Here is a 16,695-nt window from a genome sequence, read left to right on the forward strand (position 1 = left end):
TTTTTAAATTAAAATTAAATAATGAAAAATAAATTATTTTTAAAATTTTTTTATATAAATTATTTTTCATAAATAATGAAGCATTAAAAAATATATATTTTGAATTAACTTTCAACCAAGCAGGAGTAAAATGTAGATGCTTTTTTTTTTTTTTTTTTTTTTCTCTATGATCCATTCATGGGTGTGCTTTTAAATCTTTCTTCCATGTTACGAGATAAAATAAATAAATAAATAAATAAATAAAGCATAATATTATATGGAAGGTATGATCGTACGTTGCAACTTCCACTCAACACACCATCACAACAACTTCAATTATATCAATCATGTATGATTATCTTCCAAATAACAAGCTACACTTTTTCATAATGCAACAATAATTAAAATCTTATTAATTATATAAAATTTTCTCATAATAGTTTGTATTCAGACTATTTTTTAAATTAAAATTCAAAATAAATAATATAATTATTAAATATATAACCTACATTTTTAAACAGTAATAAATTTTATTTTATAGATGAACAATATTTCTATAATTCTTTTAAAATTTTATATTAATATTTTTATAAATAGCAAGATAATTGAAATAAATGGGAAAAATGTGGTGAGGATAATGGTTGCAGTTTCCACTATGACTTTTTGCTGTAAGGGGGGAGAAACCAACACTGTACGCAGAAGACTTGGCCACTGTATGTCTTTGAAGGAGAAGCTGCCTACGAGATAAGAGTCTGGGGCAACCTCTTTCCTCGCCAATGAAGGAAGGCGGTGGAGTTTTATTCTCTGTCTACTCTTTCTTTCCCTAGTAAAGCCAAATTCTCAAATACACATCAGGCCATTCATCTCAAAATAATAGAACTTTCTGTCCTCTGTGTGCATGGAAGTTCGAAACTCACTGTTGCTTGTCAAGTTATCTTCTTTTCTTTTCTTTTTTTTTTTTTTTTAATTTTTTAAATTAAAAATTAAATTTGATCTATTAAATTTAATTTTAAAGGAAAAATGGTCCGAATCGTGAACCTTGATTATGGACCCATTTCATTATGCAGCTCAGTAAGTATCAGTTTGGGCTTTGTGGGCTTTTAGGAAAAGCGTTGAAACCTTCATCTTTGAATAGGGTATGCAACAATATATTCTTAAACTTTTTGAACTTTTTATAAATTATTATTTTAAATTTTATTCAATTATATATTTTGTTATTTTAAGTCTAATTAATTAAAAATAAATAAACAAACTATTCAATTGGTTCAATTAATCTTTTCTTACAAAACTAAATCGAACCACCCAAAATTCAAATTTCAATTTAATCACAAGTAGTTTGAATCAAATTTTATTCAACTTTATATTTAAATCCCTCAAACGAAGCTCCAATGAAGGAAAATAAAAATAAAAAAATGCATAATTGATTCACAAATTTTAAAAGAATTGCCATCGTCAATATTTGGTTGGTATATAAAAAAGCCGACAGATTTTCAGGCGACAATAGACTAAGAAATTAGGTAAATTTTAGTTAATTATTCTAAAAACTAATCTATTTTATTTTCAATTAGCAATGATTATTAATTTAATTAAATAAACTTGAGAACAGGGGATACCCTCTCCATAATTGATGACAAAGTCTCACCTGCCCTTTGCCCATTGAAATGGATTATGCACTAGACCAAGCAACTGCTTTTAGTTAGTTAATATAAACTTGACTTATATAAAAATAAATTAAATTCACATTAAATTAAATATTTTAATTAAAATTTATATCTAATTAATGGTGGTAAAATTCATTACACATGTAAGTTTTTACGCTATTAAATGCATGAATAACAATGATTGTATATAATTGCATGAGACAAAATCAAATCCAAGTGGCGGCCGTGGCAATGAATAGCCGCCGTGTCAGCAGCCAAATGGTGTGCTTCAATTAATATGTCTTAGAATAAACAAAACTTTTGTTGAGCTAACACATGCGAAGGTCAACTTCTACTTCTTAACCTAATTATTCCATTATGTGTAGTTGTTTTGTTTTGCAAGGAGAGGGATCTTTTTGTTATATTCAATTTATCAGGTTGTTTATAAATTAAGGTAATTATAAATTAAGTCAATTAAATTGTCATATATCTTTTATGTTTATCTATAATTATATAAAATTAAAAATTAATTAAACTTAAATCACATATTTATTTAATTAATTTAAAATACATATAATAATTTATATATTCAATATAAAAAATTTTAATAATAAGCGGATAATTCGAATTTGGATTCATTTCCACATTACATAACATAGAATTTAGAGTTAAAGATTATGAAACTCAAGGAATGTAAATATTCAAAATAAAATTCGATACATTAAGATATTATTTTGAGAATAAAAAAATTTGATATCAGTCCGACTATTTATCAGAAAATGACATATCAAATGTGAAACGTAATATAAAAATTCTAAGTCTTAAATATTTTTATTAAAACAATTCAAGAATAAATCGAATTCGCAAAATATTATAATTTAGAAAGAATTTGATTAAATATAAACGTGAAAAGATGACCTTAGATATCTTATTTCTTATATTTTCATATTCCCATTACTAATTTAAACAATGAAGAATTTGTCCAAAATCAATGATGTTATGTTATTTCTCAATTTGCAGATCAATACTCTCGGAAAAGTTTAGGACAGGTTCAATAATGTTACACTAAGAAAATTCTCCCCACGGAACGCCATCATGCAGCTTGCTTTCTTTCTTTCTATGTTATTATTTTTGTGAATTCCATTGCTCTGGACAGGAATTATCATCATTATACAGAAGCGTTCCTTCGCTCTCATTTCAAGTCAACAGAGATTTAATCTAATACAAAATTGAAGCAATTAAATAATTAAACAACACTTATTGGATTACTTTGATAATTTTATAAAATGAATAACAGACGTGTAGTGACAGCTTTTCATGAACGAGTCAGCTGGTCGAATCCATTATAAAAGAATGCCTTCAACAACAACTGCTTTCATCTCCAAAGTGAAACTCAACTTCCTCATAGAAATGTCTGCTGCAAAGTCATTTTCAGCTCTTCTTCTCCAAATCACCATTGTTTTGTTATTGGTATTTAACCCTGCGAATGCTCAACTGAAAGTAGGGTTTTACTCCAATACATGCCCAAAAGCTGAGGCCATTGTTAAGGATGTAATCGATGGAGTCCTCTCAGTGGCTCCTTCCCTTGCAGGCCCCTTGTTGAGGATGCATTTTCATGATTGTTTTGTTAGGGTAAGCAAACAACAGATGAAAATACATCCTTTTCTACAAAAAATGGAGCTTATGCACATGTCATTTCATTTGTATTTGCAGGGTTGTGATGGGTCAGTGCTATTGAATTCTACTACTCAGCAAGCTGAAAAAGATGGACCTCCAAACCTAACTCTTCGAGGATACCAGGTGATCGACAGAGTCAAATCTGCATTAGAAAAGGCTTGTCCTGGTGTAGTTTCATGCGCAGACATCGTGGCTATTGTGGCTAGAGACGTCACCGTTGCGGTAATTAGAAGTTTATTCTTCCATTTAAATTTTCTTTAAGCAAAAAATCAAATGAGTTATATAAACAAAATTTATCATCTCAGAGCAAGGGATTGCGCTGGGAAGTTGAAACTGGAAGAAGAGATGGAAGGGTTTCTATCGCTGCTGAAACCCTTACCAATCTGATAGCTCCTAACGCAAACATTACAACGATAATTACAAGATTTCAAGCTAAGGGTCTGAGCGTAAAAGACGCAGTGGTACTATCAGGTACGTAAAAACCCATGCAATGCCTGTAAGAAAAGAACCCCCATGCTGTGGACGTAATTCTGATCCCTTTGTGTTACACAGGTTCTCACACCATCGGTACTTCTCACTGCTCATCATTCAATTCCAGGCTATACAACTTCACCGGAAAGGGAACCGATAATGACTTTGATCCCACATTGGATTCTGAATATGTAAAAGAGTTGAAGAGCAAATGTAAGCCAGGAGATCAGAATTCGCTGGTAGAAATGGATCCAGGGAGCTTCAGGACATTTGATGCAGACTATTATACACTTGTGAGTAAACGGAGGGGGCTGTTTCAGTCAGATGCAGCTCTTCTTGACAACAGCATCACAAAAGCTTACGTTAATCTTCAGGTGGCCACACAGGGATCCACTTTCTTGAAAGACTTCGGTGATTCCATGGTGAAAATGGGAAGGGTCGATGTTCTTACTGGTACAGCAGGTGAAATCAGGAAAGTGTGCAGCAAAGTTAACTAGGCAATAAGGAGAAGAGAATTTTTCCTATTTGCATGAGAAGAAAAAGATTTTTTTTTTTTTTTTTTGAATATTTGATTATCCAGCAGAAGGTTCATTTTGAGCAGTAATAAGTTTCTATATGAGGCAAACAGTATTGGTTGTGTAAAAAAAAGGTATTGATTGTGGCCAAAAGTGTGAATATTTCATGTATTTATTTGATTTTTCCCTATCGATAATAATGAAATAAATAAATATATTTCCATTTTCTAGATGCTTTCTTATTATGAATCATAAATTCTTTCGTTTTTTTTAGGTAACAAAATGACTCTATTCGAATTTCTACTTAAATTCAATTATTATTATCTAAAAAATTTCATTTAAAATTATAAAAATTAATTTAATAAATTACATAAAATATAATTAAAAAGATTAATGGATATTTTTAATTTTTCAATAATTAAAAATATTCACATTCTATTTATTTAGCATATAATATTTGTGAAAAAAAAATCGTTTTGGTTAATAGAATTGATTGGTTTAATGGAGTTGATAAACTGAACCAATTGATAATTAATGGCATAAATGATTTTCAAATACCTTCTCTAGTTGACAAGTTAACATCATACAGACCCTTGCTAGATGTTGTCACGTAATTTCCCCACTCCATTCTCTTCATTTATCACTCAGCCAATAACGACCAGGGAAATAAATGGATAAAAAATTTGCTACTTGTACGCGTCAAAGAACACGCACACTATGAAATCATTGTATTTTATAAAAGTAAACTATTTAATTCTGTTCTTAGACAAATTATTATATAGTTCTTAATCTTAAATATTTATACTATTTAATTTTTAGAATCTTGAATAATCATGTTATTAGATTATATAATTATAAATACTGATACTATTTTTTTAGTTAATATTTCAAAAATTTAACTAATTTTGTATTTGATATTAATCCAATAAAAAAATTAAAAAGTTTAATTTTATGAAATATATGAATATTTTTAATATTTTGCTAAAATATAGTATTTACGTTTATCAATTATACCATTGCTGACAAAACAACCACCCTCTGCCCTGAAAATTCAAATTAGCAGAAAAATATGTCATGTTGTGCAAGACATTCCATGAAGTGCTTCCACTTTTGGCGGCCCCTGCATATGTTTTATTAGGATTGTCCAAGACACACCATTGCTGACAAAACTCTTATTAAAAAGTGGTTCTGTAATTAATTTAAATTATTTAATAATTTCGTACTGATTATTATATATAATTTAAATTTTTTTATAAATTATTGATATTAAACGCAATATAAACCATAACAGTCTTACGGTCAAATCAGTTATGAAGTTATCAGATTAGTTATTGAATTATTAGATTTTCAGTCGATCATTAGAACATCAGATCATCAGATCAATCCTTAAATCATCAGATTGTCAATAGTTATTAAATCATCAAATTCATATTCTTCTACACACAATATATATAGTTTGGTTGATTTTTCTTTATTTAAGCCTTAAACTCAAATTCATTCATATATTTATGAGAATATTATCTCTTGTTATGTACTACATTAATTATTAGCGCAGTTATTATAAGAAAAAAAAATTATTGCATTGCCATGTGCTGCATTTAGAAGAACCAGAGCAGCAATGTCGAACAACTCCCTAATAAAATCTATACATTAATTGCTCAATTCAATTCTCCAAGTTCTAAAGCTATTCTTTTTTCTTTTTTTTTTCTCTATTTTAATCCTATTTAATTTTATTTTTATCCTATTTAATTTTTAAATTTTTAAATCTTAAATAATTAAATTTCTATATCATATTTAGATATATATGACATATATAATAAATGATACATATATAATAAAGAATTAGAGTTGAATTTTATAAAATATAGAAACGTAATTTAATTTATAAAAATTTAGGGAGTTAGATAATAATTTATTTTTTTATTAATAATATATAAAATATGTTGTTAATGAGTAGATTTATGGCAGTGAAATGTGGCAATTCATTTATTTGTGTGTATTCATAGTTTTATATTTTTTCTTCAATAATTTCAACATTATTGTAAAATTATCAATATTATTATCATACATTTTTCGAGTAATTAGAGGTAGAAAGAAAAAATTATTTGCAATAATTTGCAATTATATATAAGCCTTTTAATTTTGAATTACTGAACTTTTGAAATTAAGTGCAATTATTTATAGTAATTAATAAAGCTCTAATAATTGAATCAGAACAAATCAATTCCAAGTGGCCGCCGTGGCAATAATTAAATAGCAGCCGTGTCAGCAGCCAAATGGTGTGTTCAATTAATATGTCTTAGAATAAACAAATATTCTGTTGAACTAACACATGCTAAGGTCAACTTTCACTTCTTAACCTAATCATTCCATTATGTGAAGTTGTTTGTTTTGCAAGGAGAGGGATTTTTCAGTTATTATTCAATTTATCAGGTTATTTATAAATTAAGTTAATTATAAATAAATCTAATTAAATTATCTTATATCATTTAATTTATCTATAATTAAATAAATAAAGGAATAATTAAAACTAAATCACATATTTATTTAATTAATTTATTAATTAAACAGAGATTTATTCTAATATAAAATTGAAGCAAATAAATAATTGAATAATACCTTATTGGATTACTTTAATTATTTTTATCAAATGAATAACAGATCATATGCCGTGTAGTGACAGCTTTTCATGAAAGAGTCAGAGGGTTTTCATCAAAGCCACTATAAAAGAATGGCTTCACCAACAACTGCTTTCATCTCCAAAAAGAAACTCAACTTCCTCATGGAAATGTCTGCTACAAAGTCACTTTCAGCTCTTCTTCTCCAATTCACCTTTGTTTTATTATTGGCATTTAGCCCTGTGAATGCTCAACTCAAAGTAGGATTTTACTCCAAGACATGCCCAAAAGCTGAGGCCATTGCTAAGGAGGTTATCGATGGAGTCCTCTCAGTGGCTCCTTCCCTCGCAGGCCCCTTGTTGAGGATGCATTTTCATGATTGTTTTGTTAGGGTAAGCAAACAAGAGATGAAAATACATCCTTTTCTACAAAAATGGAGCTTATTTACATGTAATTTCATTTGTATTTGCAGGGTTGTGATGGGTCAGTGCTATTGAACTCTACTACTCAGCAAGCTGAAAAAGATGGACCTCCAAATCTAACCCTTCGAGGATACCAAGTGATCGACAGAGTCAAGTCTGCATTAGAAAAGGCTTGTCCTGGTGTAGTTTCATGCGCAGACATCGTGGCTATTGTGGCTAGAGACGTCACCGTCGCGGTAATTAGCAGTTTATTCTTCCTTTGAAAACTTCTTTAAGCAAAAATTTAAATGAGTGTGAAAAAGAATGATTGATTATATGAACCAAATTTATCATCTCAGACAAAGGGATTACGCTGGGAAGTTGAAACTGGAAGAAGAGATGGGAGGGTTTCTATCGCAGCTGAAACCCTTACAAATCTGGTAGCTCCTAATGCAAACATTACAACGATAATTACAAGATTTCAAGCTAAGGGTCTGAGCGTAAAAGACGCGGTGATACTATTAGGTACGTAAAAACCATGCACTGCAGATCCGTAAGCAAACAACCCTCATGCAGTGGACGTAATTCTGATCCTTTTGTGTTACGCAGGTTCTCACACCATCGGTACTTCTCACTGCTCATCATTCAACTCCAGGCTATATAACTTCACAGGAAAGGGAACCGATAATGACTTTGATCCCACACTGGATTCTGAATATGTAAAAGAGTTGAAGATAAAGTGCAAGCCAGGAGATCAGAATTCATTGGTGGAAATGGATCCAGGGAGCTTCAGGACATTTGATTCAAGTTATTATACACTTGTGAGTAAAAGAAGGGGGCTTTTTCAGTCTGATGCAGCTCTTCTTGACAACAGTGTGACAAAAGCTTACATTAATCTTCAGGTGGCCACTCAGGGATCCACTTTCTTGAAAGACTTTGGTGATTCCATGGTGAAAATGGGAAGGGTCGATGTTCTTACTGGTACAGCAGGTGAAATCAGGAAAGTGTGCGGCAAGGTTAACTAGGCAATAAGGAGAAGATAATTTTTCCTATTTTCATGAGAAGAAAAAGATTTTTTTTTTTTTTTGAATATTTGATTATCTAGCAGAAGATTCATTTTGAGCAGTAATAAGTTTCTATATGAGGGAAACAGTATTGGTTGTGTAAAAAAATTTCATGTATTTATTTGATTTTTCCCTGTCAATGATAATGAAATAAATATATATATTTCCATTTTTTAGATGCTTTGTTATTATGAATCATAAAATCTTTTTTTTCTTTCAAGTAAGAAAATGGCTCTACTCGAATTACGATTTAAATTATGATTATTATCTAAAGAATTCCATTTAAAATTATAAAATTTAATTTAATAAATTACACAAAAAATAAGTTAAATGATTAATGGATATTTTTAAATTTTCAATAATTAAAAACTATTCACATCCTATATATTCATAAAAATAAAATTTTACCATAAAAAATATTTTAATTAATTATTTATATAAACATATTTGTTAATATATACCCAACATATGAAATTCAATATAATTATTATTTTTAAAATAATAATGGAGTTGAATTAACTGAACCAAATTGATAATTTAGGATATAAATGATCTTAAAGTATCTTCTGTAGTTGACAAGTTAACATCATACAGACCCTAGCCAGAGGTTGTCACGTAATTATTTCCCCACTCCATTCTCTTCATTTATCACTTAGCCAATAACGACAAGGAGAAAAATAAATAAATAAATAAATGGATAAAAAATTTGCTACTCGTATATATACACGAGTCAATGATATATATATACACACACTATTAAATATTCAGACTATTTAATTTTATAATTTTAAATATTTTGATTTTTAGATGATATAATTATAAATAGTGATACTATCTTTTAATTAATATTAAATAAATTTAACTTAGTTGTATTTAATATTAATCTAATAAAATAATTAAAAGTTTATTTTTTAAAAAAAAATATGAATATCTCAATTGATTTTATTATAAAATAGAGATAAAAAAAATTAATTATCATAAAAATGCAAAAATGTTATTGTAAGGTCAGCTCCTGGTGTAAGGAAATTATTTCAAATCTACGGAATACGACAATTATTTCAAATGATGTATAATAGTTAATATAAAATTATTAATTAATTTATATTAATTATTTTAGGTTAAGTGGAGAGTTAGTTTAAAAGTTATTTGGGTCGGTTTTGGCTTAGATTGTTTTAATTGGTATCAGAACAACTCTGAATTAGAAAAATTATACAGTTAGAGAACCTGTGAAGAAAGAGTTATCCGTATGGATAAAAATTTTTTCTTTCTATAGTGAAACCGTATCTCTCACTTGATAAATTCCTGTCATTAAATTTCTGTTATGTAATTTCTGTATTGTCTTGATAATTCATTTTCTTGTTCCGAATATTATTTGACTTCAATTATAAATATGAGAATTAATAAAAAATATTAAATTTTATATATAAAGAGGGAAGACAATTATGCTTGTGCAACTAGATATGATATCCCAGTCCTTAGTAAGAACCTGAAACTAGATAGCTGTCTTAATTAATTAATTAATTTATGGTAGGTAATTAAATTAGCCCCCTAATTAATTAAATGATTTGGATAATCCAGTAGCTTAATTATAATATATTTCATAATTAAAACATGGCGCAAAAGATGGCCGAGGGGCTGCAGGGTCTACTCTTCATCACCTTATATAATTGTGAAGTCAATCAAATCAACCTTATAGAAAACAATTTTTAATGTTTTGCTAAAACATAGCATTTACCTTTATTAATTATACCGTTGCCGACAAAACGATCACCACTGCCTGAAAATTCCAACTGGGAGGAAAATAAAAATGTATTGACATTCATGGGTTTTCTATGTTGTGCAAGACATTCTATAAAATGCTTCCCTGTTCAGCGGCCACTGCACATGGTATTTGTATGAAGATTAGTGGATAAACCATTTAAATAAAACTGGTCTGATTCTGTTTAGACGATTAGACTTTTTATTTTTATAAGCTGAAATTGATTCTGTGTCCCCTCAAGCATATACTAACCGTTGGTTCTTGAGCCAATATGACTGATCTGTTGTTTATTTGGGAATCAATAAAAGACGAAGCATAAATCTGCCTGTAAATTACTACAGAGATTATAAAATCATATAATCTTCAGAATTCGTATATATGCTTTTCATGAACTACAGGAAACCTCTATACCTTATTTTCTCAGGCACATCACTAAAATTTGCAGTAAATAATCTTTTTGTTGGAAAGAATCTTCTGTCATAATTGTAAATAAATCAGTGATCAAGTCTTACCATTTTAGCATAGCATGATTCTAGAACATAATTGAGGGCACAATCAAAGGCCTAATTGTTCATATTATGTACTATATAAACTCTGTAACTTACTACACAAGAGGTAAGAAAATAAAAACAGTTTTCTTCCTATAATCTCAAGATGTTATCAGAGCGGGTTTCGGTCTAAAAATATAGCCGTCCTGCAATAATTCTTTACCAGATACCTTTCCCAACTTCTTTCTCTCACCAAAATAACAATGGCCGACCTCCCCAGCCCAGTTGACCAATCCCAGGCAATAATTGATCCAATAGCAGACCTGTCACAAAAACTATTCCAGTTAATTCAGAATAGCCAAGATGGAAATCAGAAATTAGTGAACCAATTCACTCTTGATTCAGCACAGCCACCGTCCGACATAAAATTGAATGATCCCAATTATATTATTTGGACAAAGATGATGGAGATGTTTATCACGGCGCTACAAGGAGCCGCAAAAGGAGGAGGCACGGGTGTCCCTTATGATCGGGAAGGAGGTATTTTACGGTTAAAAAGGAGGGCAAATGACCTTTCTACCCCTGTCTCTTTAAATAAATCTAAATGTGCCTCTACTTGTTTTAATTCTTGTAAAATTAAATCCCTGGTCTCGAATGTTTTAGATAAGTCTGTTTGTAATCCCAAAACTGAATCGTTAGCCCTTAATTCTATCGGTCATGCTAACAAGGTACATGTAATACCCGGCTCGTTCAGGCATCGGAATTCCTACCGTCCAGTGGAATCTTGGATGTCGGGCCCTTTGTCAAGGGTTAAGCAAAGGTTTTCAAAAGGCTTTTTACATGTTTTATGGTTTTGAACGGAAAGGGAATGAGTTTTGAAGAAAGAGGCCAAGGAGGCAAAATGCAGGTTCGGCCGCCGAAAGTGCCTGAGGTTTGGCTTCCGAAAGCCAAGAGCGGCCGCCGAACGTTGCATGGTTTTGCATGCAGTTTCGGCAGCCGAAGGAAAGGCGGTTGGCCACCTATTTAAGCCCCTTTGACCGGCCATGAAGGGTGTTGGAAGCCCTCTTGGTGGACAAAGGTGGGGTTATGCTCTCCTTGGGATATTTTTATGATGTTTTCTCAAATCTTTCAAGGTTTTCATAAGGTTTAACTTGGTTTTGAAGGTTTTGAGTAAAAAGAGCAAGTTGTGGAGCTTGAAGCTTTGGGAGCTTGGTTTCTCCACATTTTGAAGTTTGGGATCACACCCACTCTAGTTCTTCAAGAGGTAAGTGTTGATCCTTATGTTTTATGGGGTTTTAAGTGAGTTTTATGAAAGGGAAAAGGGTAGAAGTTACATGGTTTGCATGGTTGTGCATGTGAGGGTTTATGGACCCTTTATGCCTTTGTATGTTATATGTGGTTGTTTGTGGGGGTTTTAAGTTAGTTTTGCCCCTTTGTGCATGTACTTGGGTATATGCTTGTTGATGAGAGGTGTTTCGCATGTTGTGTGAAGTTTGGGGGAAGTTGTGCTTGAGGTGAGCTAGGTTCTGCCTAACTGGAGAACCCAGCTTCAGTCGCCGAACGTGTTGAGGAGGTGGTTTCGACTGCCTAAACCTGCCCCCGAAGGATTGGACTTTCGTCTCTGGAGGGGAGGTTCGGTCGCCGAAGGTGCCGCCGAAGGTTGGAGACTTTCGTCTCTGGAGTGTGTTTCAGCCCCCGAACCTTGCCCCCGAAAGGGTTCGGCAGCCGAAAGTGGAGATTCGGCCGCCGAAGGTGCTTGAGTTTCGGCTCTGGAGAGGACATTCGGCCGCCGAACCTGCCGCCGAAAGTGTCCTGTCCAGCCTTCTTTTGCATGCCTTGTGTGCTTGTTCTAGGAAGTTTTAGGGGTTCTTTGGGGAGTTGTTTTAGAGGTGTTTCTGAGATATTGAGAGTGTGTTTGGCACCTCATTCGAGTCCACCTGTGTAGGATCGGACCTGAGAGATCGAGGAGGCCATCAGGGGTAGCCGTTGCAGAGTCAATCAGCGTCTGCCAAGTGAGTGGAACTAAACTTAATGTTTTAAATTGAGGAATTAAATGTTTTTAGCATGTTTCATGCATCATGAGTACCATGAGTATGCAATAGGTTGATTGCATTAGGAGACACGAATATGCTGCATTGCATTATTTGCTGTGATAGGGATTGGACCCAGGCGACTTCAATAGCCATAATCTGTTATGTCTAGGTAAGACCTATGTGAGCTCCGCAGTAGGGGCCGGGCGCTAGTACATGTAGTGGCGAGCTCCGTAGGGGGCCGTGCACCGACAGAGGGAGTTTTGAGGTCATGTCCAGTCCGTGATGTGAAATGTTTGTGCCGTGACGCATTTCATGAAAGCATGTAATGAATGAACTATTTTCTATAGTTTCTGCTCACTGGGCTTTTAGCTCATCCCTCTCCCTTAACCCCAGTTTTGCAGGTTCCGAGATAGCTATGGGCAGTCAGTGTAATACCCGGCTAGACTCCGGTATCGAAATTCCTACCGTCCGGTGGAATCTCGGATGTCGGAGACCTCTAGAAGGGTAAAACCATGTTTTCATAAAATGTTTTAAAGTGTTTTATGGCTTTAAGCAAGATGGAATTGAGTTTTTGCATGAAAACAACCTTGGAGGAAAACCCAGGTTCGGCCGCCGAACATGCATGCATTTCGGGTGTGCCTTAGGCCCCCGAAGGCATAAGTGAGGGAAGTCCAGGTTCAGCCGCCGAACCTCAAGTTCGGCCGCCGAACATGGCATGAATGCGGAGGCACATTCGGCCCCCGAAAGTGGCCTGGCCAGCCACTATAAAAGGGTCCCTTAGCCGAAATGGGCGAGCTTTTCTCCCCATTTTCGGCCAAGGTGAGCTCTCCGCCGTTCCTCACCAATTTTTGAGTTCTTCCTTCTAATCTTTCACGATGTTCACTAGTTTTCATCTTGTTTTGAAGATTTTCAAGTTTTGAGCAAGTTTTGAGCTTGGAGACCCAAGGAAGTTGGAAATCTCCCATCTCCAAGTTTAGGTCGTCTCTCTCTCGATCTTCAAGAGGTAAGAGCCGATCTTAAGCTCATTGCATGTTTTAAGTAAGTTTTATGTTAGTTTATGGGGTAGAATGGCATGTGTAGGTTTATATGAGTTTTTGAGTTAATGTTGTGATTTTGAACAATGTGGCTTGCAAATGCATGTTTGATGTGTTGTAGATGGGGTTTTAGATGGTTTGAAGCCCCTAGGAGCTTGTATGCTTGTGTATGAGTGTTGTAGAATAGGTTTATGCATGTTTGGATGAAATGGGAGGCATAAATGCATAAGAGAGCTGAGTTTCTGCCATTCTCGGAGAAACCAGGTTCGGCAGCCGAAGGAACTTTCGGCCGCCGAACGTGCTTGTGGAGGCAGCCTTCGGCTGCCGAAGCTTGCCCCCGAAAGAGGACTTTCGCCTCTGTCTGGGAGTTTCGGCCGCTGAAAGTGCCGCCAAACATGCATGAGTTTAGCCTCTGTTTGGGAGTTTCGGCCGCCGAAGGTGCCGCCGAACCTGCCTGACTTTCGGCTCTGGAGGGACTTTCGGCCGCCGAACCTGCCGCCGAAAGTGTCCTGTCCAGCCCTCTTTTGCATGTTTTTCTATGGTTGTTTCATGATGTTCTAGGGGGTTTTTGAGGAGTAGTTTAGAGTTATATTCGTGTATGTTTGGTCCCTCATTTGAGTCCACCTGTGTAGGTTCGGACCCGAGGAACTGAGGACCCCAGCAGTGAGTCCAGCTGCTTCTGAGTCAGTAGAGCTTCAGTCAGAGGTGAGTGGAATAACTCTTATGCTTTTAAATAAATAAACCAGTTTTAGCATGATTCACACATCATGAATGCCATGAGATATAATAGGGTGTTTGCATTAGACTCACGAATATGTTGCATTGCATAGTATGTTTGATGATGTGGATGAATGTTGAATGATCCTTTAGTCCCCGTATGTTATGATATGATGAGGATACGGTACGGAAGACCAGTGAGGCCCATTCTACGCCCCTGGCACCATGTAAGAGAAAGACCAGCGAGGCCCATTCTACGCCCCTGGCACAGTTGGACCATGTTATGTTATGTTATGTAAGAGAAAGACCAGCGAGGCCCATTCTACGCCCCTGGCACATTTGGACCATGTAGGGGACTATTGGTGACAAGTTCATCCTTGATGTGATTAGCTGTGATGTGATGCATTTCATATTATCATATGTTTTAAACGTTTTATTATTCTGCTCACTGGGCTCTTGTAGCTCACCCCTCTCCCTTAACCCCTAGGCTTGCAGGTACAGGGTAGACCAGGAGGTCAGCAAGAGTAATGAAGTCTTGTGTATGTAATAGCTAGAATGTGGACATGACAGATTGTATAATGATGTATAGATATGTAATGTAATGATATGGAGGTTTAGAAGTGTGCTTGACCATAGTTTATTGTAATCCCTTTTTGATGCATGATCTTAATGTTTGTGGATGATTATGTTTAACCAACTCAACGCATGTTATGTCGCCCATTGAGGGCATTGATGAGATCCCACAAAGGGGTCAATGTTTATGTTATGACTATGTTCAATGCATGTACAGGTTGAGTTGGTGTATGAGGAAATGATTGAAAGAAAAGTTTTTAATTTTTATGTATGTTGTGGATCATGTATGGGATTAAACAGGTTTACAGGTTACATGTCAGGCTTGCTACGGGTCCCGGCGGCCTTAAGCCGACCTGGATCCTAGCGCCGGTAGCAGTCTGATTTTTCAGGTCGTTACAGTCAGAGTCAGCAAGTGTAAAGCATGCAGTCATAGTTCAGGTTGTGATTATGTGATAGTCTAGAGTAGTGGACATGATGTATTGGACAAAGAGGTGATGTATTGTATATAGATGATGTATATGAAAGTGATGGTATCAAGCCATGTAAGTAAGATAATGTGTTTATGGTTTAGTATGTGCTTTGCCCAGTGTATGCTTAATCCCTGGTGTATGCATGTATCATGTTTTACGTTTCTTGATGAGAAATGTGTCAACTAGGCTTAACGTATGATGTGTTTAGAAAACTCCAGTGATTAGGGAAGAAAGGGTATAAAATCCCTTGACCCAAGAACAGACCGTGAGGGAAGAAAGGGTTTCAATCTCTTGACCCAAAGCGGAAATCAAGGCTAGCCTGTGATATGCTGACCCTAAGAGAGCGGGTTCTATATTTTCAGACATAGTTGATAGAGCCAAATTTAGACCCATTTTCCATATTGATATTTATGTTAATTTACACATTTTCTACCTAATTTTGTGGTTTTAACCTTATTTTGCAGAAAATGGAGTAAAATGGTAAATTGGCAAAAATGGCCTTAAATCTGCCCAAAAGAGAGCAAAATTGCACAAGCATGGTTTGCCCAAATTGTTTGCCCAAACCAAAGTTGAAGCTGAAATGGAAGAGGAACAATCTGCTGTTTGACCAGACTGTTTGCCCAAACAGACTGGGCAAACAGATCAGCAGGGCAGAAGCAGAGCACAAAAATCAGACTGTTTGCCCAAATAGACTGGGCAAACAGGCCAGCAGTGCGCAGGTAACAGGGAAAACAGACTGTTTGCCCGAGCTGTTTGCCCAAACAACCCGGGCAAACAGCACCAGCAACCAGCAGACAGTAAATTGCGGGAAAATCAAAATTCAAATGCTCAAGAAGTGTTTTCCCTCTCAAACACGTGTGGACAGCTCAGCAAACCCTAAAGACACCTCAGCACTCAATCCCACATATTTAGGAAGGCAAATCTCATCAAAATACAATTACCTTCCAAGAATTCAACTCCAATTGGGAAAAGGAGTCCCATCTCAACAAGGAAACCTAGGGCAGCCTCTTCAGCTATAAAAGGGCATGCAAACCAGCAGATCAGGTATCCTTGAATCATCTTTGGATCAACTCATCCTCGGCAGGACCACTCCAGCAGCTGCGCGCCCCTTGCGCCAGCCCTTCTCCATCTCTTTTTGTTTTCTTTCTTTATTTTCATGTTAGTTTCAGCCATGAGTGGCTGAAACCCTTTTTCTAGTTGAAGAATAAGGTGAAACTTTGGTTGTTTATGGATTGGGAGATCTGAACCTTTATGTT

At 34.5% G+C, this 16,695-nt stretch overlaps 2 protein-coding genes across 2 annotated transcripts; both read left to right on the plus strand.

Annotated features, from left to right (window-relative positions):
* Window positions 1–3,012: 3,012 nt before the first annotated feature.
* LOC110604156 (peroxidase 27) lies at window positions 3,013–4,463 on the plus strand. The gene is made up of 4 exons (XM_021742273.1): window positions 3,013–3,251; window positions 3,333–3,518; window positions 3,602–3,767; window positions 3,849–4,463. Exons 1-4 carry the CDS (start codon window positions 3,030–3,032, stop codon window positions 4,262–4,264), a joined length of 990 nt encoding a protein of 329 aa, XP_021597965.1. The 5' UTR covers window positions 3,013–3,029; the 3' UTR covers window positions 4,265–4,463.
* Window positions 4,464–7,053: 2,590 nt separating this feature from the next.
* On the plus strand, window positions 7,054–8,539 carry LOC110604155 (peroxidase 27). The gene is made up of 4 exons (XM_021742272.2): window positions 7,054–7,292; window positions 7,373–7,558; window positions 7,661–7,826; window positions 7,911–8,539. Exons 1-4 carry the CDS (start codon window positions 7,065–7,067, stop codon window positions 8,324–8,326), a joined length of 996 nt encoding a protein of 331 aa, XP_021597964.1. The 5' UTR covers window positions 7,054–7,064; the 3' UTR covers window positions 8,327–8,539.
* The last annotated feature ends 8,156 nt before the right edge of the window (window positions 8,540–16,695 follow it).

This window comes from Manihot esculenta, chromosome 16 (assembly GCF_001659605.2).
Source record: "Manihot esculenta cultivar AM560-2 chromosome 16, M.esculenta_v8, whole genome shotgun sequence".
Classification (NCBI taxonomy): domain Eukaryota; kingdom Viridiplantae; phylum Streptophyta; class Magnoliopsida; order Malpighiales; family Euphorbiaceae; genus Manihot; species Manihot esculenta.

Excerpts from the sequence above, each read along its gene's own strand:
- LOC110604156 (XM_021742273.1), top strand. The coding sequence starts at position 3,030 with ATGTCTGCTGCAAAGTCATTTTCAGCTCTTCTTCTCCAAATCACCATT. Across the intron at positions 3,252-3,332 it reads TTCATGATTGTTTTGTTAGG|GGTTGTGATGGGTCAGTGCT; the intron begins GTAAGCAAACAA and ends TTGTATTTGCAG. Across the intron at positions 3,519-3,601 it reads CTAGAGACGTCACCGTTGCG|AGCAAGGGATTGCGCTGGGA; the intron begins GTAATTAGAAGT and ends TTATCATCTCAG.
- LOC110604155 (XM_021742272.2), top strand. The coding sequence starts at position 7,065 with ATGGAAATGTCTGCTACAAAGTCACTTTCAGCTCTTCTTCTCCAATTC. Across the intron at positions 7,293-7,372 it reads TTCATGATTGTTTTGTTAGG|GGTTGTGATGGGTCAGTGCT; the intron begins GTAAGCAAACAA and ends TTGTATTTGCAG. Across the intron at positions 7,559-7,660 it reads CTAGAGACGTCACCGTCGCG|ACAAAGGGATTACGCTGGGA; the intron begins GTAATTAGCAGT and ends TTATCATCTCAG.